An 18242-nucleotide genomic window follows, 5' to 3' on the forward strand; every position below is an offset into this window, starting at 1 on the left:
CCAAAGCTTTGATACCAGTTGTAGGATCGAAAGTATGTCTAGAGGGGGGGGGTGATTAGACTACTTGACCAAATAAAAATCTATCATTTTCCCAATTTTAGTTGTCGGCAGATTTTAGCAATTAGCACAAGTCAAGCAATAAACCTACACATGCAATTCTAAGAGTGTAGTAGCGGAAAGTAAAACATTGCATATGAAGGTAAAGGGAAGGGTTTGGATAAGGCAAACGCAATGGAGAAACGGAGATTTTTGGCGTGGTTCCAATAGGTGGTGCTATCGTATGTCCACATTGATGGAGACTTCAACCCACGAAGGGTAACGGTTGCGCGAGTCCACGAAGGGCTCCATCCATGAGGGGTCCATGAAGAAGCAACCTTGTCTATCCCATCATGTCCATCGCCCATGAAGGAATTGCCTCACTCGGGTAGATCTTCATGAAGTAGGCGATCTCTTTGCCCGTACAAACTTCTTGGTTCAACTCCACATCTTGACGGAGGCTCTCAAGCGACACCTAACCAATCTAGGATACACTCCAAAAGGTAATAGATGGTGTGTTGATGATGAACTCCTTGCTCTTGTGCTTCAAATGATAGTCTCACCAACACTCACCTCTCTCTCTCTCTCTCAGTTTTGGCTATGGTGGAAGAAAGATTTGAGTGGAAAGCAACTTGGGGAAGGCTAGAAATCAAGGTTCAAATGGTAGGAATGGAATCTCTTGATCTCAACACATGAGTAGGTGGTTCTCTCTCATAAAATGAATGGTGGAAGTGTAGGCACGTTCTGATGGCTCTCTCCCAAATGGAGAAGGGGGTGGAGGGGTATATATAGCCTCCACACAAAATCCAATCATTACACACATTTAACTCATTTCGGTGGGACCGAATGGTTAGACTCAATGGCACCAATTAGTTCAAAAAGTGAACGTTAGGAATCTCGGTGGGACCGAATCGTTAGGGTTTCTGGCTGCGGCTATGTCATATGAACTCGCTGGCTCCAGGTAGGAAATATCGGTGTGGCCGAGTTGGAGTTTAGGGTTTTGACATATTTGGATGGAGAAAGTGGCCGGGGTTTTTGGAGCAATATCACTAAGCACTTGAGCATGTAGACCATTAAGCATCACCTCATCCCCTTTTAATAGTATTGGCTTTCCTATGGACTCAATGTGATCTTGGATCACTAAAATAGAAATGAAGAGTCTTGAGCTTTTGTCAATCTTTGTCCTTAGCATTTCGAGGGGTCCACATCTCTATCCCATGCCATGCCAATCATTGAACATTCTGAAATATTTATCTTGAATCGATATTAGTTCAATGAGATATATGTTGTTATGAATTACCAAAACCACCTAGGGATTAGTTGCACTTTCAGCTACCCATAAAAAAGCAGGTGCCTAAAAATTCGTTTCGCAACAAATGATTCAAGTTTATATCCATGTCGACCCTCGATATGATGGTTGGAAGCAAATGCGAAGTTCATATTGAAAGATCCTTAACAACAATACCAACTTGCAGATGACCATGTAGAACAAGTACCAATACCAAACTAACTTATAATCTTTTTAGTCCCAACCTTAGTGTTCCTCTGGTATAAAATCTTGCAGGCGACTAGCTTCTGCTCCTTCTCTATCTCCAGGTCCCCGAGGTGGTACTGGTGCATCACCCAGTTGGTCCTCTGCTGGGCGAAGTTCTTGTTGGTGTGCAACACCAGAACCTTTTTGCTACCTGTCTGCTGGCCGTTGACCATCACCGACATGGTATTGCCGGTCTTTTGCCACATTGCGCGCATGCCGCACTCTGACTGTATATTGCGATGCATCCGCGTGCATGCCGCACTTTGACTGTATCTTGCGACGCGTCCGTGTGCCCCTTTTGAACGCCCTCGAGTTGTGCTGGAAGAAATGCTTGCTTAGGCCACTCAGTGTGATACCTACTCTTGATAACTCACAAGTATAGGGGATCACAATAGTTGTCGAGGGTAGAGTATTCAACCCAAATTTATAGATTCGACACAAGGGGAGCCAACGAATATTTGCAAGTATTAGCAGTTAAGTTGTCAATTCAACCACACCTAAAGATTAATTATCTGCAGCAAATTGATCAGTAGCATAGTAATATGATAGCTTTGATAGTAGTGGTAGCAGCAATAGTAACGGTAATAGTGATAGTAATAGTTTTGTAGTAGTGACGATAGTAACAACAACAATAGTAACTTAGCAAGATCAATATGTAGGAAAATGCATGCATTGGATCAGCAATTTGTTGGATGATATTCATCATATAACAGTCATAGCCTAGGGCGATGCGACACTAGCTCCAGTTCATAAATATAATGTAGGCATGTATTCCGTAAATAGTCACACGTGCTTATGGAAAGAACTTCCATGACATCTTTTGTCCTATCCTCCCGTGGCAGTGGGGTCCTATTGGAAACTAAGGGATATTAAGGTATCCTATTAAGAGAAAACCGAAACAAAGCAGTAACACACAGTGAATACATGAACTCCTCAAACTACGGTCATCACCGGGAAGTGTCCTGACTATTGTCACTCCAGGGTTGCCGGATCATAACACATAGTAGGTGAGTCTTGCAAGATCGGATCTAGAACATGGATATAATGGTGATAACATAAATGGTTCAGATCTGAAATCATGGCACCCGGGCCCAAAGTGACAAGCATTAAGCATGGCAAAGTCATGACAACATCAATCTCAGAACATAGTGGATACTAGGGATCAAGCCTTAACAAAATTAACTCGATTACATGATGAATCTCATCCAACTCCTCACCGACCAGCGAGCCTATGAAGGAATTACTCACTCCCGGCGGAGAGCATCATGGAATTGGCGATGGAGGAGGGTTGGTGATGACGAAGACGGAAGATCCCCCTCTCCGGAGCCCCAAACAGACTCCAGATTTGGCCTCCTGATGAAGAACAGTAGGTGACGGCGGCTCCGTATTGTGAAACGAGATAATTCTTCCTCCTTGATTTTTTCTGGAAAAATGTGATTTTATAGCGTCGATTTCAGAGTCTACGGGGCCACCAGGTGGGGACAACCCACCTGGGCATGCTTGAAGGAGGGGGGGGGCACCCTGGTGGGTTGTGCTCACCCAGGGGCCCCGCTCTGGTGGTTCCTAGTTCCAGTATTTTTCTTTATTCATATAAAAATTCCTTGCAAAGTTTTGTTCCAATCCGAGAACTTTTATTTCTGCACAAAAACAACACCATGGTAGTTGTGCTGAAAACAACGTTAGTCCGGGTTAGTTTCATTGAAATCATGAAAATTAGAGTCCAAAACAAGAGGAAAAGCATTAGGAAAAGTAGATACGACGAAGACGTATCTACTCCCCAAGCTGAAACCTTTGCTTGTCCTCAAGAAATCCAGTTGATAAATTGAAAGTGAAAAAACAAAAACTTTCCCGAACTCTTTTGCTCTAGTTTGCATAAATAAGCTTAAACAACACCTAGATTTTTAGCCAAGCTTATAACTAACCATGCCGACAATAACTCCTAAAAATTATATTAATTCATATCAATGACATAATCATCTTGCGAGCAACAATAAGATATCTCAAACGACAACACATTGTCAAAACAACCTTCATATAATATGACAATAGTGGTATCTCGCTATCCCTTTCTGAGACTGCAAAACACAAATGCAGAGCACCTCCAAATTTCAAGTGGCGACTAAACATTGTAATTCATGGTAGAAAAGATCCAGTCACGATGCACCCAACATTAGCTACACACAATGCATAAGCATGACAACAGTGCTCTCAGGTTCTGGCGCTTATTTGAGAAGGTGATGACACAACATAAAAGTAAATAGATAGTCCCTTCGCAGAGGGAAGCAGTGATTTGCAGCGGAGCTCATTAAAACATAGGTAAATGAAATTTTGAGAAGTGCAACCTTCTTGTTTACTTCGCGACCATTAGTCATCAATATCTCCCATGCTAAACACATTAGTGGCGGTTCCCAAGCGATAAAGTAAAGGTTATGACTCTGTAGGAGTTTTTGTATGATTATTTGTAACCTCTTTTCTTTTTTGCAGTCCGGGACTGGGAATCCCTATTACCGCCCATTCTCGTGCAATGACGAGTGAATAAACACTCATCATGAGATTAACTCACTTAGCATGGAAGATACCAACTACCTCCTGTCACTCTATGAACAATCCAGTCACACAAAAAGTATATTTGTTTGAAGTTTTCAGAGGTGGCACATGCAAATTTACTTAGGACGGCAGGGTAGTACCGCATATAGGTAGGTATGGTGGACTCATCTGGAATAACTTGGGTTCAGGGTTTTTGATGCACAAGCAGAATTCCCGCTTAGTACAGGCGAAGGCTAGCAAATAGGTTGAGAAGCGGCCAGCTAGAGAGCAACAACGGTCATGAACATGCATTATGCATAAGCTACATTGGATACTAGCGTGAGTAGGATATGAACACCATGAACATAAATATCATAGAGGCTATGCTGGTTTTGATTCAACTACATGCATGAACATGTGCCAAGTCAATCCACTCGAACATTCAGAGGAGGATACCATACCATCATACTACATCACAATCATTTTAACGCAATGTTGACATCTAAGATAAATCATTATCCAGTCCTAGCTACTTATGCATGGCATGAGAAACTATAATCTCTAATTGTCATTGCAAACATGTTTGATCATAATAGGCTGAATCATGGATTCTAGGTTAAACATATTTTACCGAAAAAGGGTTTCCCCCCGCTTTGTATTCCAAAGAAACCAACACCGAGTACAAAGATAGCTGTGGCGAGAAGCACAACAAGCCAAAAGAAAAAAGAAGAAGAAACAAATGCCAACCATGACAGCTCAGTAAAGCGCGGATGACCCGCCACCACGGCGCCCACCGGATAAAAACCACCACATGCCGAGGCTCCGAACTGCCGCGTACCAAGTAGCACCCCCAAGAAGGGATGATACACCGAGTCCTAGGGTTTCCCCCAGCACGCGGAGGGGGGTGGGGGATGGATACCATAGACACCCTCCAGGAAGGAATGGTGGCACCCGCAGGTGTCACTGCATCGGGGCCAAAACCGGCAGGGATTTCTCCCGCACTCCAAACCCAACATCCCAACTGGACGGAGCCGACCCGCCAAACCGCCACCCACCACCATGCGCCAATGTAGTTGCGCCGCCACCCATGCCGCCTCACTATGAACACCACCACGAGGACAAGAGGACCAGAGAGAAGCACACCACGACAGGAGCAACAACCTCAAAGTCGAGCGGGAGGGAAGCACCTCCAGCACTGTCATGTGGGAGGCTCGTGCCTCTGGCACCGTCGCGGTCGCCGTCCGGACGTGGCAGCGGGGCATGCCGGGCCACCCCTGGCCCAGCCAGGCTAGAAACGGGCCTATTAAGCCTTGTCGGCCATGATGCAGCAGGCATGCATCAGTGTCGCCAGCACCCAGCCGCTCGTCGCGTCTCCCCCGCCTCCCGGAAGCCACGCCAGATGAAAGTGCGTTATATCGACTAGAGGGGGGGGTGAATAGGTGATTTTTATGAATTCTTGACTGAGGAATTTGCAGGTGAGGAAATTCCTTAGTGAAGAACTACTAGCAGCGGAATAAGTACTCAAAAGTAAACATAATAGAACACAAGCATAGTCATCATGATGAAATGAAGACATGCACAGAGTACAGAAAGCGTAAACACAAGATAACACATGATGAAGATAAATAGACTGAACAAATTGAACTGAGGAAATTGAGAAAGTCTTCAGTCAAAGTCTTCAAACACAGATACGAACAAGCACTCAACACAGTTATGAGGAAATGAAAGAGTTGAGGAAATAGAACCAGTGACCTTGGTGAAGACAATGATTTGGTAGAATAGTTCCAACTGCTGTCTCAGTTGTACATCTGGTAGGAGCGGCTAGGTATTTAAACTTGAGGACACACAGTCCCGAACACAGTCCTCACCGTATTCGACTTGAGCTAAGGTCACACAGACCTCGCCCAATCATTCGTGGTAAGTCTTCAGGTGACTTCCGAACCTTCACAAACTTGGTCACTCGGTAATCCACAATTCCTCTTGGATGCTCTAGACCTTGACGCCTAACCGTCTGGAAGAAGCACAATCTTCAACGGTAACAAGCGTCGGATCCACACAGGATCAATCTCTTCAGTGATGCTCAATCACTTGGGGTTTGTAGGTGTTTGGGTTTGGGTTTTCCTCACTTGATGATTTTCGCTCAAAGTCCTCGGAGGATGGGATGCTCTCAAATGACAAGTGTCAGTTTTTCTCGGAGCAGCCAACCAGCTAGTGGTTGTAGGGGGCGGCTATTTATAACCTAGGGAGCAGCCCGACATGATAAGACATAAATGCCCTTCAAAGATATGACCGTTAGGTGGGTAGATATTTTGGGACAGCTGGCACATAGCACATCAACGGTCGGAAATTTGAGTATCAAATTCCTCAGGGCTATCATGTTCCTCACTGTGTAGGTAATCCGCACTAGCCAATTCCTAACTCCTCAGTCAGAACAAATTCCTCAGAGACCAGAAGAACTTCGTCTCTGTCACTGAAGAATATGACTGAACTGTATGAGATTTCCAATGGCTTCACTCGAAGGGATTGGTAGGTGTAGGATTTTGAGTTGAGCATCACATGGAAATTTTTCCTTAGTATTTCCTCGACCCCCTTTAACAGTACGGTGTTTCCTATGACTCAAGAAAGAGAAAATGAAACTAAAAAAACAAGAGTCTTCATGCTTCATGTTCCTCAAATGAATACCAAGTCTTCAAGGTCACACCAATTTCTTCACTTTCAGAGTCTTCAGAAAGTCTTTAGAAATGCAAAGTCTTCAGTCGAAGAACTTCATTTTTAGGGGTTGACTTTCTCTGTAATTATCAAACTCCTCATAGACTTAAAGACCCCTGTACACTCAAAAACACATTAGTCCCTTAACCTATAAGTCTTCAATACACCAAAATCACTAAGGGGCACTAGATGCACTTACAATATCCCCCTTTTTGCTGATTGATGACAATATAGGTTAAGTTTTCAACGGGGATAAACATATGAAGTGTAAATACTGATATTGAGGAATTTGATTGCAAGATATGGAAGAACTCCCCCTGAAGATGTGCATAGTGAGGAATTTACATTTGAAGCAATGCACACTTGAAGAGTTGAATCATGGAGATCTTCCCCTATATCTTGTAATTCATACACGCATTTGACATATCATAATGAAGAATTTGGAATGCATGATGAAATATGGTGACTGATGTAATTCAGCATGCGTGCATTAACATATATGAGAAATAAGCATGCATAAAAACACATCAAAAGTATCAGAGCACCATCGAGTTTAAGTTTACAACTCGATCCAATAAAGTTTCAGAAGAACGAGAGTTGTAACTTAGCAAAAAAACACCCATATAGACAGACCCGCTTGAAGACTAACTCAAAATTCTCCCCCTTTGTCATCGAATGACCAAAAGGATCAAAAATGAGGACTAACGCCCCTGAAGAATATCAAGTTGATGAAGGAGCGCTAGCGTTGTTGGGGTCATTTGTCGTGGAAGGGCCTGCTACAGTGTCGTCCAAGTCTTCATGCTCGTCGGTGTTGCGCGATGAAGAGTAGGAGCTGGACACCAAAGGAGGAACCTTGACCTTCTTGTATTTCTTCGGTGGAGGTGCAGACCAGTCAAAATCTTCCTTGAGACCCATTTTCTTGAGATCTTCTTCACCATACAGATGTGATAGAATGGCCCAGGTGCGACCGAAGACTTCATTGAGGTAGTAATGGTTTTTCTTCACTGCATTGTGTGTAGCAGTCATGTTGTGAAGAAATGAACCAAACTGACGCCTAACCCATTTATGGTTTCGATCCACCTTCTGGTGAAGACTAAGCAGAAGCTCACGGTCAGTCATCACATGAGGAGCAGTGGCTTGAGGAGTAGACTTGGGGGCATTGGCAGCAGAGTCATGTGTGGCAGAGTCATCATTGGTGGAATAAGATGCAACTTTGCGAAACTGACCATCCAATGGACGAATGCCTTCATCAATGACTGTAGGGGCCTTGCCCTTTTCATCAGTTGAAGTAAAAGCCTTCTTGAGGACTTCAATCGGGGGAAGATAGCCAAGGTGATTCTGAAAATCAGCCTTGTAGTTGAGTGAAGACCTTGTCCTGAGGAATCTCATAATCCAAGGTGCATAAGGTTTCAGCTCAAACGGAGAAAGTGCAACATTTGCCAGAGTCCTCATGAAGAAATCGTGATAGTTGATAGGAATGCTATGTATGATGTTGAATAGCAGATTCTTCATGATGCCAACTATTTCTGCATCAGATGAGTCGTGGCCTTTGATGGGACTCATTGTCCTCGTCAGAATGTGATAGACAGTCCGAGGCACATATAGTAATTCCTTCACGAGGAATTTGGTTCGTGGGGCCTGACCTGGCTTCAAAGGCTTCATCAGAACTTGCATGTAGTGATTTGTAAGCTCAGGTTCACTATAGATGCAACGCGCTGCTTCAAGGGGAGGACCGAGTGGTAAAGCACGAAGAAATTCAGTAGCTGGTGCCGTGTAGTGAGTGTTTTCAGACATCCAGTCCAGCACCCATGAATTCACATCTTTAGAATCTCCTGTGATGTGCAGCGTCGCATAAAATTGAAGAATGAGTTCTTCATTCCAATCACAGATGTCAGTGCAGAAATTTAACAGTCCAGCATCGTGAAGAACACTGAGGACTGGCATGAAGCACGACAAAGATTCGATATCCACGTGAGGAATGTGCCCATGGAAGAAGATTTTGTCTTTGTTGAACAGCACTGAGGAATAGAAATTATCCTGGCTGGCAGTCCAGAAACGCCTTTTCCTAATGCGAGCAGAGTCATAGGGGTTGTAGTCTGTGAAGAATATGTGCTCGCCGAAGAAATCATTAGCCTTGAATTTTTGCTTCCTGGAGAATGGATCCTTTGGCTTGGGTAGAGGAGTGTCAGTGAGTTGCATCACAACCTTAGGAATCGCAATCTTAGGTTATTCAGGCTGAGGAATTTCTGTTTCCTCTTCAGTGGTAGTCTGCATCTTCAGATGTTCAACAACAGTAGTTTCTTCAGCACTAGTGGCTGGAATTTCTTCACGTACAGACGAAGTGGGGTGAGTTTCTTCAGAGCCCATTTGAACAGTTGGTGCAGGGGACTGAGGTATTTGCTGTAAAAGTGTGAACAATGGAGAGTTTGGATGCTGACTTTCCCAAAATTCATCACTTAGCACAGGTGTGGTACAACCAATGTCCACATCTTCATCTTCCATTTCTTTAATACCAGCCTCTTCAGCAGTAAACTGAGGCATAGGCGAGGAGATAACTGGTGTTGAAGGGATTGTATCCACTTCAATTTCTTCATCCATCTGCTCTGACGAAGCAACAGAGGGATTCTCTTCATCGGATTCACTTGGAATCACATATTCTTCATCAAAAGTAACAAGGTCCTTTGATGGCATGGTTGAGATAGGAACATCATCAATGGGGTTTGCAAATGAGCTAGTCAATGGCTTCATCGTCTTCTGAGCTGAAGAATCTGATGCAGTTGATGCCTTCCTTTTCTTCACAGCTGCACGCTCTGCAGCCTTGGTCTTCTTCACATCTGATGCAGATGGAAGGATCAGACTTGGTGTAGGCGCATGAGGAGTAGAGGAATCTGGTTGATTTTCTTCAGGCACAACTGATGCAGTTGCCCTGACTTTTTCATTTTCTTCAAGCGCACCAATAGTGGATGCCCTGGCAATTTCTTCAGTTGCTGGAATGCAGTCATCAGCCCTGGAACTCACATTTTCTTCAGCAGCCTGAAAGTCATCAACGGTGCTGGCATGTTCTTCAGTTGGCTGAGCAGATGCTTCAGCCTGAGGAATTTCCTGTTGTGATGGAGCTGCAACATTTGAGGTGAACTTCTCAGTCAGTTTAACAAACCTGACCTTGGCTCCTTGCCAATCAGCATAGTAGGCTTTGAAGTCATCGCTGAGGGTTTTGATTTCAGACTAGATTTTTACAAGTTCATCACTTGTCATAGTGACAACGTTGTTCTTTAGAAATTTCTCCTTCTTATATTGTGCTTTCTTGATTTGCCTGGCCTTCTCATATTTCCATTTTTCTTCTGGGATGAAATGGGTCAACATGTGACTTTGGCCAGGAGTCAACTTGAAATCAGGCATAGGAGTGTTTGGGTCCCTGTGCCAGAGATCAATATAGTCGAGGATCAACCTTGGATCCAAAAGCAGTGGCACATTTGTGCCTTTGGCTCTAGCGGCCCTGACTTGCCTATCTCTGATGATCTCAGCAAGTTCTTCATCATCAGCTTCGTCTTCTTCAGACGACACTTGGAAGGCGACCTGCTTCTTCTGAGGACTAGGGTGAGGACCTCGTCCAGTAGTGGCCTTTGTCTTCAGCAGAGAGGGTCCCGTTGAAGAATTGGGTGCAGCTGAGGAACTAGCTGAAGCTCCTGAGGCAATAGAGATGTCTGTAGTCCTTTGGCACATGGCAAGATGCACAGGTGCAGAGGACTTTGTCGGAGCAGCTGAGGACTTTGGAGGAGCTGAGGATTTTGGAGGAGCAGGAGCAGCATGAGGCATTGACCTTGAGGGCTTTGAAGATTCTGGCCGTGAGGGCATTGCTGAGGAACTTGGCCTTGAGGGCACTGAAGGTGAAGCACTTGGCTTACGTGCAGGCTTCTTTGCCATAGATTTCTTCGGCTTGACAGAGGCCTCAGTGGCAGCAACAGATTCTTCATTGAATTTCCTCACTGCTTCTTTTGCTTGTTTGGCCAACTTGGCCTGGCGCTTGGCCCATTCTTCAAGAAAGTCCTCACTGCGCTTGACGCTGGTGGGATCAGCTTCTTGGCCAGGTGCCGATGGAGGTCTTGAGCATGGAGGGGTAACAGCGAATTTCTTCATGTATTTGGGAGTAACATGTCTGTACTCCCTCCACTCTCTAGCCCATCTCCTCTCTATCTTCTGAATGCGCACCTTGCTTTGATTTTTATCTTCCTCAGGAGGTGTGCAGTACCCAGCATAGATGTCATCAGGGATTTCAAACGCTGTGTTGACCTCTGGCTTCTTTCCTCCTTTCTGTGGCTTCTTACCGTCAGCCATTTTCTTCAGTTGAGGAATTTGAACAATCAAATTCTCTGAAGAAGTATGCAATTTTTCTTCGAGGAACGCTTCAAATGAGTTAAGTTGATGAGAACCTAGTGATTCAGCAGCGGACATGAGTACCTATGAACAGAGTATAATTGCGAGGAATTTGGAGAGGTCATATGCGTTCTCAGAAGGTTTTTATAAAGAACAAGTTTGAGGAATTTGACCAGATGAGTCTTGAAGAATTTCACTAAGCGTTCTTTGTCTTAGGTTCCAGAGATGTATAGATCGAAAATCCACACATTTGAGGAATCTTGAAGAAAAACATAGCTTAGAGAAATGAATCAAGAACAGATGACATTAGAGGTTTTTAGTGTGTGAAGATTTGAAGAAAAACACCTTTGAAGATTTTGTAGATAATCATTTGAATCACAGAGGGAAATAAAAGTATCTTTTAATTACCCTAAACGAAGAACATGACAAACTGTGGGGTGGAGAAGTGAAGTTCATCTGTGCAGATCTTCCACGCCCTAACTCGGCGGAGGAAGACGGCTACGACGGCGGCGGAGTGAAGATTTCCGCGGCCGGCGCGAGTACGACGGCAACGAGGTCGAGGCAGTGAAGCTCTTCCTCACCAGGGACGACGAAGTAGCGGCAGAGCTAGGGTTTGAGAAGCTCGAGCTGGAGAAGGAGGTCGAGCGGAGTAAAGGAAGTGAGGAAGGGGAGAGGGGGTATTTATAGCCACGGTGAAAAACTATTCGCCCAAAGAATTTGGATGAACGTGCCCCTAACCCTTCTCATTCGCATGACATGTGTCACCCACGTACTGAGAAGTGGAGATCATGTGCGATCGTGGGTGAATAGATAAGTATATCGTGGGATGCGGAACGGTTTGAGCGGCAAAGACGAAAATTTAGATAAGATAGGTTTTAAAGTTCCGTTTGCAATTTCTTCAGCTGACAAGGACACAGTGAAGATTTTGAACGAGTTTCAAATAGAACGCACATTAAGAATTTGTGAATAGATTGGGTTGAGTATAGCATAGAGGGGGAAGGGTCCGATCACATTCACTTAGCAGAAAAAAACAACTTGAAGTAATAGCCATAAGTGAATGCTGTTGAGGACATAAACTCATATATATATATATATATATATATATATATATATATATATATATATATATATAGCCAATGAAGAAAAATGACGGAAACAGTGAAGACAATGCAAAGTTGAAGAATTTGAACAACTAAGGAATTTCAACTTTTGGTGGTGGCATGACCCACCGTATAAGAATGATGATTTCAGACACCGCGTACAATTGTCGTAGGGTTCTGAGAATCAAATTATTCATTAATTTCTTCACGCTTAGAGTGTTATTCTTCATTGATTGAAGAAAAACGTTTCTTCATGTGTTGCACATCTAAGTCATCAACTTTGCATAAGTGTTAGGATGAGTGTCCTTTTCAAAGAACATTCAAAGATTCTAAGATATTTAGCTCACACCGCAAATTGCTAAATCTCTTCTCATCCAAGGGCTTTGTGAAGATATCGGCTAGCTGTTCTTCAGTCTTCACATACTCAATAGAAATGTCGCCCTTCAACACATGATCATGAAGAAAATGATGACGAATCTGAATGTGCTTTGTCTTCGAGTGCTGAACTGGGTTGTGAGCAATCTTGATGGCACTCTCATTATCACAGAAGAGAGGCACACTCTTCATGTTGACGCCGTAGTCCTTGAGAGTTTGCTTCATCCATAGCAATTGAGCACATCAAGAACCAGCGGCAATGTACTCAGCTTCAGCAGTAGATAGTGATACGCAGTTCTGTTTCTTCGAGGACCAACAGACCAAAGATCATCTGAGGAAATGACATGTACTAGATGTTGACTTGCGGTCCACATGATCACCAGGGTAGTCAGAGTCAGAATATCCAATGAGGTAAAAAGCTGAGCCCTTGGGGTACCATAATCCAAGTGTTGGTGTGTGAGCTAGATATCGAAGAATATGCTTCATAGCCTTATGGTGTGATTCCTTTGGTGTAGCTTGAAATCGGGTACACATGCAAACACTAAGCATAATATCTGGCCTAGATGCACATAAGTACAATAAATAACCAATCATGGAGCCGTATACCTTATGATCGAAGTTTATACCATTTTCATCAGTGCACAGATGACCATTTGTGGGCATAGGAATTTTGACGCCTTTGCAATCTTGCATGCTGAATTTCCTCAGTACATCCTTGAGGTATTTCTCCTGAGATATGAATATGCCATTGCGTTGTTGATGAATTTGAAGACCTAATAAGAATTTCAACTCTCCCATCATAGACATTTGATATTATTCACTCATCATATAGGCAAATTCATCACTATAACGTTGGTCAGTACAGCCAAAGATAATATCATCAACATATATTTGGCACACAAACAATTCACCATCATAAGATTTAGTGAAAAGAGTAGGGTCGAGTGAACCGTGTTTGAAGCCTTTCTTCATAAGGAATTCCTTCAAAGTATCATACCACGCCCGTGGGGCCTGCTTGAGGCCATAGAGGGCCTTATTAAGTCTGAAGACTTTGTCAGGATTCTTTCGAACTTCAAAACCTGGGGGTTGAGCAACATATACTTCTTCCTCAAGCTTACCATTGAGGAATGCACTTTTCACATCCATTTGATATAGAGTGATATCATGATGGTTAGCATAAGCAAGTAATATGCGAATAGCCTCAAGTCTAGCAACAGGTGCAAAAGTTTCATAGAAATCAATTCCTTCAACCTGTGTGTAGCCTTGAGCTACAAGCCGTGCCTTATTCCTTACCACAAAGCCATTTTTGTCTTGCTTGTTGCGATAGATCCATTTTGTGCCAATGATATTGTGCTTGCGAGGATCTGGACGTTTGACCAGTTCCCAAACGTCGTTGAGCTCGAACTGATGTAATTCTTCTTGCATGGCCCGAATCCACTCAGGCTCCAGAAATGCTTCATCTACCTTAGTGGGCTCTGTGATAGAGACAAAAGCATAGTGCCCACAAAAGTTAGATAAATGTGAAGCTTTTGAGCGTGTGAGAGGATCTGGCGCTTTAATGTCATTGATGATCTTTTCAACTTGTACTTCTTTTGCAATGCGAGGATGAGCTGGTTGTCGTTGAGGAATTTGATCAGCATTTTCTTCAGCACCATTTTCTTCAGTATTTTCTTCAGGTGCATTAGCTCGACGTTCTTCATGTTCTGGAATGAATTCTTTAGCAAATTCTTCAGTAATAATGACATCCTCAGTAGCCTTGAACTTGAGAGTTTCCTCAGGTGCTTGTTCATCTATCACAGTAGGTAGGTGCTCTCTTTGTGAGCCATTAGTTTCATCGAACTGCACATCTACAGTTTCAACAACCTTGTGAAGAACGTTGTTGAAGACTCTGTAGGTGTGCGAGTCCTTTCCGTAACCAAGCATAAAACCTTCATGTGCTTTCGATGCAAATTTTGAGTTGTGATGAGGATCTCTAATCCAACATTTAGCACCGAAGACTTTGAAATAACTTACATTGGGTTTCTTGTCAGTGAGGAGTTCATAGGCAGTCTTCTTGAGGAATTTGTGAAGATATACTCTGTTGATGATGTGGCACACAGTATCAATTGCATCAATCTAGAAACGACGAGGTGTCTTGTATTCATCAAGCATAGTGCGAGCCATCTCAACAAGAGTTCTGTTCTTGCGCTCCACGACGCCATTCTGCTGAGGAGTATAAGGAGCAGATAACTCATGAGTAATACCAAGCTCATCAAGATAGTCATCAAGACTAGAATTCTTGAACTCAGTTCCATTATCACTTCTAATGTGCTTGAGCTTCACACCAAAGTTGGTTGAAGCCCTCGAGGAAAATCGTTTGAAGACTTCCTGCACTTCATGTTTGTAAGTAACAATGTGTACCCATGTGTATCGAGAGTAATCATCAACAATAAAAAAGCCATATAGAGATGCATCATTTGTAACAACAGAATAATGATTAGGGCCAAAAAGATCCATATGAAGCAATTCAAATGGTCGATTGGTAGTCATGATTGTCTTCTCTGGATGCTTGGCCTTGGTCATCTTTCCAGCTTCACAGGCTCCGCATAAGTGATCCTTGAGGAATTTGACATTCTCGATGCCAATGACATGCTTCTTCTTCGCAAGCGTGTGCAAATTCCTCATGCCTGCATGACCAAGTCGTCGATGCCAGAGCCAGCCTTCTAAAGCTTTTGCAAGTAGGCACATGGCTGGTTGTGGTCCTATAGAGAAATCAACAATATACAGGTCTCCTCTCCTAAAGCCTTCGAAGACTTTGGAATTGTCAGCTTCCATAACCACAACACAACGGTACTTGCCAAACAAAACAACCATATCAAGATCGCAAAGCATCGAGACAGACATGAGGTTGTATCCTAAGGACTCAACAAGCATGACTTTGTCCATGTGTCGATCCTTTGTGATCGCAACCTTACCTAGACCCAATACCTGACTTTTGCCTTTATCAGCAAAGATGATACGCTTCAGATGCGACGGAGATAATGGAGCATCCATCAATAGATTCTTATCACTAGTCATGTGATTTGTACATCCACTATCGAGGACCCACTCAGTGGCTTTGGGTTGATCATCCTGCAGATGAATTAGTGCAGCTTACGAACTCATATACTTCATCAGTGAAGAATATGACATCAAATCATCAGATCAATTTCTTCAAGCAATAGAACAGATAAAGCAATATGAGGACGTGAGAAATGAAAGTTCATTTCTTCATGGTTAGCCTGCGTCCTATCAGGAACATTCAGGTCTCCAGCAAATTCTTCAGATGATTACATACGTCTGGAGACCTGACCCTGCAGAAGAGATTAGTTCTTTTTCTTCACCACCCACATCTGAAGGGTGGCAAAGAGTTCATCACTCTGCAAGCTCCATATGAGAAAGGTGGCATAGAAGCCAGTCCAATTCATTTCACATAAGATGGGTTAGGATAAGCATATGAATAAGCAGAGAAATTTTTTGAGGACTTATGAACATAATAATTAGAAGAATAATGCTCATATTCATAGCCCTTAGCTTTTCCCTGCGAAACAGAGTTGTTAGCACGATGATATTCATGTGAGGACTTTGTTCCTTTTGATAAATTTGGTCCATATGAAGAATTTGATCTGGGGTTCCTATTCTTCACAGGTGGTGTCCTGAGGACATTCACCTGAAGACTTTCAAGGCACCTTTTGGGAACCCAGATTTCCTTCATAGGGGAACCGTTCCTGCAGTTAGTGCCAACATATCTAGCAAATACTTCACCATTCTGATTTTTTAACAGTTTATAGTTGGAGTCAAATGACTCATCATCAAAACGAGGAGATTCACATGCAAATCCAGATATGTTAGATGTTTCAACTAGAGGTCCCTTTGTAGCAACCCATGAGGTTTTGGGGTACTGCTCAGGCTTCCAATAGGTACCATCAGCATTGAGTTTTCTCTCAAAGGCAATACCCTCTTTCCTAGGGTTCCTATCGATGATCTGCTTTTTAAGCACATCACAAAGAGTCTGATGACCTTTGAGGCTTTTGTACATGCCCGTTACGTACAATTCCTTCAGCCCTACATCGTCAGTGATACTAGCAGTGTCCTCAGATGAGGAATTAGTGATAGCAGAGGCAGGTGAAGAATTTGTAGCATTAGAAGCATTTGAACATTCAGGTGAAGAATTAGCAGATTCACGTTCAATACATTTCAAACAAGGAGGAACAAATTCTTCCTAAGCAACGCTGATCTATTGAGCAAGTAATGAATCACACTCCTTCTGAAGATCTTCATAACTCACTCTTAGCTTTTCAAGATCTTGCTTTTTTTGAAGAAATTCATAAGAAAGCTTCTCATGATCAGATAAGAGAGTGTTATGATGATCTTGAAGGTTGTCAAACCTACTCTGAAGTCTCTGAAGATTTTCAGTCAAGGCTTTAGTGCGATCCATTTCTTCACCCAACATATCATCACTTTTGACTAGCATGTTTTGAACCTTTTCAAAATCCCTTTGTTGTTTTACAGCAATCTTAGCAAGCTTAGAATAGCTGGGCTTGAGGTTTTCATCATATTCATTCTCACTTGATTCAGAGGAGGTATATTTGAGTACCTTGGCACCCTTTGCCATGAAGCAATAGGTGGGAGCGTAGTCATCATTGCCTTCATCAGCCTTGTTGGTGAGGTCATTTTCTTCAGTGTTGAAGATAGACTTACTGACGAATGCAGTAGCGGGGGCTAGGCTCGCCACATCGGATTCAGACTCCTCAGATGCCTCCTCTTCCTCATTTTCTTCAGATTCAGCCTCAGAGTCCATTTCCTTGCCAATGAATGCCCGAGCCTTCTTGGAGCTTCTCTTCTTGTGAGATTAAGACTTTGAGGATTTATGATGAAGATTTTGAGGATTTCTTCTTTTTCTTCACATCATCAGAACTGTAATCCTTGTATTTCTTCTTCTTTAATTCCTTTTCCCACTGAGGACAATCTTGAATGTAATGCCCAGGTTTCTTGCATTTGTGACAAAGCCTCTTCTTGTAGTCACTGGATGAGGAATCATTGCTCATTGAGGGTCTTCCAAAGCGACCACGTCTTGAGAACTTCTGGAATTTCTTCACGAGCAGTGCTAGCTCATGTCTTAGTTCTTCAGGATCACCAAGGCTGCTACCAGAGTCTTCATCTTCGGACTTAGATACTGCCTTGGCCTTCAGTGCACGTGATCTGCCATAGCTCGAACCATAGAGATCTCACTTTTCAGCAAGCTGGAACTCATGATATTTAGCCTCTCGAGAATATCAGCGGGATCAAGTGACTTGTAATCAGCACGTTCTTTTATCATCAATGCCAGAGTATCAAATGAGGAATCAAGCGATCTCAGCAATTTCTTCACAACCTCATGGTCGGTGATGTCAGTGGCACCAAGTGCTTGAAGCTCATTTGAGATGTCAGTGAGGCGATCGAAGGTTTGTTGAACATTTTCATTGTCGAGTCTTTTGAAGCGGTTGAAGAGATTGCGAAGAACATCAACTCGAGAGTCACGCTGTGTTGATACTCCTTCATTGACTTTGGACAGCCTATCCTAGATAAGC

The 18242-nt window shown here is 43.2% G+C and overlaps 1 protein-coding gene across 1 annotated transcript in view; it reads right to left on the reverse strand.

Annotated features, from left to right (window-relative positions):
- Positions 1–1542: 1542 nt before the first annotated feature.
- The window catches only part of LOC125518836 (NAC domain-containing protein 75-like), a 52682-nt gene continuing 35982 nt past the window's right edge, over positions 1543–18242 (reverse strand). The window contains exons 3-4 of the mRNA XM_048683709.2: positions 1806–1926; positions 1543–1774 (exon numbers count right to left, since the gene is read on the reverse strand). Coding sequence (XP_048539666.2) covers positions 1543–1774; positions 1806–1926 — 353 coding nt within the window. The remainder of the gene's footprint in view (positions 1775–1805; positions 1927–18242) is intronic.

This window comes from Triticum urartu, chromosome 7A (assembly GCF_056163025.1).
Source record: "Triticum urartu cultivar PI428250 chromosome 7A, HENAU_Tu73, whole genome shotgun sequence".
NCBI lineage: Eukaryota > Viridiplantae > Streptophyta > Magnoliopsida > Poales > Poaceae > Triticum > Triticum urartu.